The sequence below is a fragment of the Helianthus annuus genome, chromosome 4 (assembly GCF_002127325.2).
Source record: "Helianthus annuus cultivar XRQ/B chromosome 4, HanXRQr2.0-SUNRISE, whole genome shotgun sequence".
In the NCBI taxonomy this organism is placed as follows: domain Eukaryota; kingdom Viridiplantae; phylum Streptophyta; class Magnoliopsida; order Asterales; family Asteraceae; genus Helianthus; species Helianthus annuus.
Window position 1 is genome coordinate 133883893 of NC_035436.2, and position 7825 is coordinate 133891717.

Genomic DNA, 7825 nt, shown 5'->3' on the forward strand with positions numbered 1-7825 from the left:
TCTTGCTAGCGTAGTATATGGGATGAAAGTGTTTCTCCTACGCTGCCCTAGAACGGCCCCAACGCCGAAGTTGCGAGCATCGCACATGATCTCGAATGGGAGGCTCCAATTGGGAGCAATCAGAATGGGAGCACTCACTAACCTCTCCCTAATCAACTCGAAGGCCCTCAAACACTCATCGTCGAACACGAACGGCCTATCCTTCTCTAACAGCTGGGTCATCGGGCGAGCAATCTTTGAAAAGTCGCGGATGAAGCGGCGGTAGAATCCCTCATCACCCAGGAAACTCCGAATCGATTTCACAGAAGTAGGTGGCAGAAGCTTGGAAATAACATCAACCTTGGCTTGATCAACCTTAAGCCCCGCCTGTGAAATCTTGTGCCCTAGCACAATCCCCTCTCGAACCAAGAAATGACACTTTTCCCAGTTAAGCATCAGGTTTGTCTCCTCACATCGAGTAAGCACACGCTTGAGATTACGCAGACAGTGATAGAAGGAACTCCCAAACATAGAAAAGTCATCCATAAACACCTCCATGGAGTCCTCGATCAACTCATGAAAGATCGCCACCATACAGCGCTGAAATGTGGCTGGAGCGTTACAGAACCCAAATGGCATGCGTCGATACGCGAAGGTGCCGAAGGGGCATGTAAATGTGGTCTTTTCCTGATCCTCTGGTGCAATAGGGATTTGGAAATAACCTGAGAATCCATCATGAAAGCAATAGAACTGCTGTCCTGACAGTCACTCCAGCAATTGATCAATAAACGGCAAAGGAAAGTGATCCTTGCGCGTGGCATCATTGAGTCTACGATAATCTACGCAAACTCGCCAGCCGGTGGTGGTCCGGGTGGGTATCAACTCATTCTTATCATTGACGACCACTGTCATACCCCCCCCCCTTCTTGGGGACCACCTGGACGGGACTCACCCATGCAGAGTCCAAAATTGGGAAAATTAGTCCTGTATCCAGCAACTTAATCACCTCTTTCTTCACAACGTCCTGCATATTAGGGTTTAGCCTTCTCTGAGGCTGAACCACCGGCTTGAACTCCTCTTCCATCAAGATCTTGTGCGTGCAAAATGAAGGGTTAATACCCTTGATATCCATCAGCTTCCACGCAATCGCCTGCCTATGGTCTCAGGACACTCATCAGCTTCTTCTTCTCCTCCTCCGTCAATCCAGCAGAAATGATGACGGGTAACTGAGATCCCTCGCCCAAGAATGCGTACTCCAGATGAGACGGCAACTCCTTCAATTCCAGGGGCGGGGGTACCTCAACAGACGGTGTCTCCTTCGGAATCTCCTCTTCCTTGATGACCTCAAACACCTCGAATCTAGGGGAAGGCTCGGTAACCTGCGACATAGGGTCCTGCTCAACATCCAACTCAGTGACCCCACTCCCCTAATCATCCACACTCGCAACCTGCGTATCGGACGCATCTTTCCCGCAAATCTCGCTGAGGAGGCTACCCACATGTGACATAAGAGTATCGATAAAGTATAGAGTGTCATCATGCTGTTGGGTATGCCTCATAGAACGCTGAATGTCGAATGTGACTTCATCCTCATCAACTCGAAGAGTGAACTTGCCGTCGTGCACGTCAATGAGTGCGCGTTCAGTGGCATGGAATGGACGACCTAAAATCAGCAGGACCTCAGGTCAACGAAGTCAACTGGAAATACGAATTTGTTGACCTTCACTAGCATATTCTCTACAATCCCTCTTGGGAACTCACGGATTGATCAGCCAACTGAAGACTCATCCGCGTAGGAGATGGCTTGCCTAGATTGAGCTTTGCAAAGATGGAATATGGCATAAGATTTATGCTAGCACCTAGGTCTACCAGCGCATTGCTGACGATGAGATTTCTGATCAGACACGGAATGATGAAGCTACCAGGATCAGAAACCTTCTTCAGTAGCTTGTTCTGCAAGACGGCAGAACACTCCTCGCTCAATGTGACAGTTGAAAGGTCCTCCAGCTTCTTCTTATTCGTGAGCAAGTCCTTGAGAAACTTCACGTACTTCAGCATCTTCGATAAGGCCTCTACGAATGGAATATTCACGTGTAGCTTCTTCAACATCTCGAGGAACTTTCCATACTGCTCTGCATCCTTACCCTTTATCAACCGACCTGGGTAAGGGGGTGTCAGTTTATACACCCTCATCGGCTCCTTTTTCTCCTCGTTCTTCTCTCCTGAAGACCCGCTGGACTGTGCTGTACTTGCTGGGTGCAGCCTCTCGTGCACTTTGCCAGCAGGGGTCTCCATCTCAATCTCCTCGAGGACCGGTTCCTCATCAACTATCGACTCGACCTCGACAGCTCCTCGCCCACTCCTCGTAGTAACAGCCTTTGTAGTGGCGTTTGGATTTCTAACAGTGCTACTAGGGAGACCAACTTGAGGTCTCTGGTTCAGCTGATCGGCCAGCGAACCGACTGTCCTCTCCAGGTTCTGCAGTGCAGTGCAGTGCTCTGACTCTTCATGAAGGTCTCGTGCTCCATGAACCTCGAATGTGTCTCCTGATGTCGAGTATCCTCTCGCGTGATGAACTGTGTAAGCAACTGCGTCTGCTTAGCTAATGTCTCCTGGTTTTGCCTCAGCATCTCCTCTATTGTCGGGTCCTTCGTACCCGAACTCGCTCCTGCTCCTGTGTCCTGAAACAAATTCTGACGCACCTGAAACCCCGGTGGGTTGTTGTTCTTCCAGCTGAAATTCGGGTGGTTCTTCCAATCCAAATTGTAACGATCCCCGAAATTGTTCTGATTTCGATTACCCACAACTCTACCTACTTTGGTGACTCCGCAGGGGCAATAGGACATGCAGTTGTGTCATGCCTCCCAGTGCATATCTCGCACACCTGTTCCTTCTTTGACTCCATATCATTCATCTTTTTCATCAGGGCGTCAATCTGCGCTTGCATCCTAGTGGTATCATCAACCTTATGCACGCCTCTTTGTGTAGTGGACGAATCTTTGGAATCAGGAAACTCGTAACTACTCATCGCTCTGTCCTCGAATATCTCAGTGCACTCCTCTGGTGTTTTGGCGGTCATCAGATTGCCACCAGCAGTGGTGTTATGCATATTCCTCGTGGCGGGCGTCACTCCATGATAAAACTTCTCAACTAAAGCCCAATCCTCGAATCCATGATGAGGACACTTAAGCAGCAGTTCCTTGAAATGCTCCCATGTCTCATAGAAAGACTCTCCCTCCTTCTGGCGAAACTCTTGAATCATGCTCCTCAGACGAGCGGTTTTGGAAGGAGGAAAGTACTTGCCTAAGAACTTGTCTTTCATCCCGGCCCAAGTGGTGATGGATCCCGCAGGAAGGGATTCCAACCAAGCATGAGCACGGTCAGCAAGCGAGAATGGAAATAGATGCAGCTTGTAGGCGTCTTCGGTGATGCCCTGCTCCTGAAATGTATCACAAATAGTTGAAAAGCGAGAGATATGGACATTCGGGTCCTCAGAAGGTAACCCATGGAACTGGATGGTGTTTGTAACCATCGTGATGACCTGAGGCGGAATCTGCCAGCGATTAACTCCGATAGCGGGTCGGGTAATGCTGGATCGACCGTTGGCAGCGTTCGGCCGGGCGTAGTCTGCGACGACTCTCCTAGCTGGGACCTCGTTGTCACCCATAGTGAAAGTAGAAGATGGAATGTGTACCTGACTAGCTCGAAAGGTGCGAAGGCGCTCGTGGAAATCTCGCTCGGGCTAAGACGAAGCAACAAACGAAGGTGGCCCCTGTGAGCGAGTATGGTGCATACAATGGCAACATTACCAATGTAAATACTAAAGCAAATCTAACCCTAAAGGCACAAATTCCAAGCAAAAGGCACCTAAAGGCAATGGAAATCTACGAAAGCAAGTAAACAACTAAATAGACGACTCGGGTCGTTCTCTAAAGTGCCAGTGTCCCCGGCAACGGCGCCAAAAACTTGATGTGTGAAAATGTAACTATTAATTTCGAACAAGTTTTTAAAAAGGAATCGCTAACTAAACCACACATAATTGGCAAGTGCACCGGTCGCAGTGTAGTGTAGATGGCAAGACCGAATATCAATCCGTGGACACTATATGCAAACTCTAGATAATGAACCTCTATCGAATACAAAGTCAATAATTGATTTGATTTTAGTGTTTAACTAATACCCTAAATGATTAAGAAGATGGCAGACACGACAAACAACGTGAAACGAATACGAGAGCAAAGTTTGATCAAATATATATGAGACAAGGACTACCTAGGTGTCGAATCCCTAGAATCATGCAATGCTACTCTGATAGTGACAATGGTTAAATATCCTACTCTCTCGATTAACCCCCGCTAGAGATGTATCAAACGAAAGATAAAGACGAACTGTGAAGTGCTAGAAAAAACCGGCTCGACCTATCGATACCAAATCCTACGAGAATCAAGCAATGAAAGTAACTCTACCCCTAAAACTCTCAAAATGCAAAGCAAACCAAGCCTTGAAGATTGAAATCCTAGGAAACCTTAACCACGATGTAATAAACGAGCCCGAGCTATCGGTCACCCAATCTACCCACCAATGATTAGCTAATAACCTAGCTCATGTTAATCGTCTTTCGAGTCACAAGATGAGGATGCAAGTTTTATTATATTGATTTTAATTATTAATCGAATTGGTCAATTTCTCAACTCAATATTCAAACCGAAAACCCTAAGATCAATGATTCAAATTAAACTCTAAGTCTAGGGGATATTTCTATGTGCCTAAACCGATGAATCCATCAACCAATAATCAATCAAAACACACCAACATGCAATATCAAGATCAGTCACAAGGCAAAGTTATGTAAATCACATCAAATAACCATAATCATGTCAAAATCGCATTACAATCATCAAGTTCATCTAAACCCAGGTAGTTTATAACGTTTAGCTACTCATAATAATCGATAAAACAACTGAACAAAGTCTGGAAACGAAAGAAATCATGGTTCAAGGCGAAAGAAATACGGAAAACTAATGTTTAACGAACCCAAAACGCTCCAAGGATGATCCGAAAGCTTCCAAGACTTCAACACAGCCTCACAATGCTCCAAAATCGTCCCAAAGTGCTCCCTTTCCGTTTGAGTTACGAGATATCCCAAACCCTAATCGGCTGCCTTGATTTATAACAATTTTCGTGAAAACCGACTCTCTTACGGACCGTATGGTAAACGGCTTACGGTACGTAAGGCTAATGCAATTCCAGCGCGTGCTCCTTGCTTACGGACCATAAAGACCAAGTCTTACGGTCCGTAAGGCTTCCTGTGCAGCAACTTTAATTCTTTTTTTTCTTGTTTTCCGACACGTCTTTCCGTGCTCCTTTCGCTGCAATTATTTTCCTTCGTTTTCACCACGAAATCAACAAGTCCTTCACGAATTTCTGTAAATATAACATATAATCAAATCAATACCAAAATCACGGGAAAACCAATTACAAACCCATCAAAATGTAGAGAATTCGATATGTAAAATGTGTATAATTCTAAACACATCAGGGTATATTAACAGAAAAACAATATTCTCACAATTCAGGATACTTCTCAGGATCCTCATTCTCAACAGCATTCACTTTCTTGCTGTCATTCCTGCCATACGGCTTAGATCGATATGGTTTGTATGAGGATTCTGACTTCCTGTTAGTTGAATCATAGGTTATGGATGAGTCCATCCTCTCTTGCATCTTTTTGTCATCTTCAAGTCTAATATCTCAAAGCCCTGTTCCGAGCTTCATCTAGGTTCCTGCAAGGATTCATTACAAGATCCTGATAAAATTGGGAATCCTTTTGCAACCGCATTTTGAATGCCTGCACGGCTGTGGCGACATCAAGATGTGGGATATCCAGGGATTCCCTACTAAATTTGTTCACATAATCCCTTAGGGATTCTTGAGGACCTTGAGTTATCCTGTAGAGATCACTGGTTAGTTTTTCAAAACTTCGACTATAAGAAAATTGACTATTAAATAAGTTAACTAAGTGAGCAAATGATGTAATTGAATGAGGTGGAACGTTTAAGAGCCATTTTAAGGTTGATCCTGTCAGAGTAGAGACAAAACCCTTGCAGAGGCATGCTTCCTTGAGATCCGGAGGGATAGGGTTAATCTCCATCCTTTCCCTATACTGAGTAATATGCTCTTCAGGATCCGTGGTTCCGTCATAGAGCTTCATGTTGGGGATTTGAAATCTTTTCAAGATTTCAGCATCACATATAGGATATGCAAACCAGGATATCCTGTGGCTATCCTGGGACACTTCTAGAATTGGCTGGACAACCCCAGGTACACTGGATATCATATCTTTTAACTTCTGAAGCTCCCTATAGAGTGCTGAAGTCACACCCGTATCTTGCAAAGATCTAACACCGTTAGTAGCAAGAGTATTAGTATTATTAGACACGTTACCGATCTGAGGATTCTGGCCATACCCTGGAGCATATCCTGAGCCCCTCACAGTTGATACCCTGACTGATGAAGGTATCTCAGGAGTATGACCCTGAGTATGGCTAAGTACAATATTGCCCCGGTTATCCTCAGTATATACTGCCGACCTAAAGTTCAATGCTCTGGGCTGCAAGGGAGTGACAATATCCTCAGCAGGCCTGCTTAAGCTAGATTTCAAGAGTTGTATCTCTCTTATCAGCATTTGGTTGGTCTCCTGTTGTTGCTTCATCTGATCCTGTATACTACCATACAAAGTTAGAATTTCATCATTAGAAGCCATAATAGGAGTTCTCCCTAAGCAGCAGATCCATGGATATTCTGAGTAGGAACAACATCTTGAGAGGTGTGAGTTTCGGTCCTCCTTGGAGGAGCTTGAGGCTGTGAGGAAGCTTGCGTCCTTGGAGGTGGTGGAAGCACTGAACCGATTGTTGCAGAGGTTGTAGCAGACATGGTAGAAGAGCTCATGTTTGATTTTGAGGCCATTGAAAATAGTTGTGCAAAAAGTTTTGAAAATAGAAAACCAAGTAGTGATTTTAACAAAGCTTTTAGTAGAAATAGCACCACTTGCCCCACGGTGGGCGCCAAATTGTTTTGGTCAAAAATTACCTAAGCAATTAAGTGATCAAATTAGTTTTGTGAGGTAGTATGCTAACAATGTGTGTTGAAAATATTCTGATTTAGTTGATTGCAAAAATGGTTTTCAGGATATAGCCCAGGATACCGAGCTATATCAGCAATCAAACAATGAGCAGAAATGTAAAGGTTGACACGAGATGTACGAGGAAAGCCCTTGATCAATCTAGATCGCCGGCACAAAACCTCGGGAGCTGACAATCGCAATTGCCTTGTTCTTCTTATTACTTAAAAATTAAGGATACAGTGCAGGATATTGTACGGATCAGCTAAGTGTTACAAAGAATTTCGAGTGTGAGTGTTTGTGATTGCGAGTGATTGCAGCTTGTAGAGAGAAAAAGAGTGAGTGAAAAATTGTGTGTGTCTATCGATCCGTACATTCCTTTTTATAGTGAAATAGAAACAACAAACTATCCTATAAAACCGGGATGCTGCGAATATTCCCTCTTGAATGTTGGAGACCCCTTCTTCCGGCTTCAACATTCTCTTTTCAACTGATCAGTCCGAGTCTTCAGGAGTACAAGTCCACTCGAACGTTATAAGCTTGTAATCCTAATCTGCACGTGAACAATTAGTAACTACCAGGATACTGCATCAGGATGTTACCAATATCCTAATCTGGTGTCCTGGTCACAAACAAAAGTAATAAAGTTAGGATATAATTCAGGATATGGGTTCGGAAAACCACCCATAACAGGGACGAAACCTCTTTAGAGGAGGTAGACTTGTA

At 44.7% G+C, this 7825-nt stretch overlaps 1 protein-coding gene and 1 non-coding gene across 2 annotated transcripts; one reads left to right on the forward strand and one right to left on the reverse strand.

Moving 5' to 3' along the window:
- Nucleotides 1-1406: 1406 nt before the first annotated feature.
- On the reverse strand, nt 1407-3646 carry LOC110933669. Its single transcript, XM_022176879.1, has 4 exons — nt 2864-3646; nt 2636-2765; nt 1902-2525; nt 1407-1642 (listed from the first exon to the last, which is right to left on the reverse strand). The coding sequence occupies exons 1-4, from the start codon at nt 3644-3646 to the stop codon at nt 1407-1409; spliced, it is 1773 nt and encodes a 590-aa protein (XP_022032571.1).
- On the forward strand, nt 3147-3253 carry LOC118492030. The gene has a single exon (XR_004892471.1). It is a non-coding gene; the product is annotated as a small nucleolar RNA R71 (small nucleolar RNA).
- Nucleotides 3647-7825: the final 4179 nt, after the last annotated feature.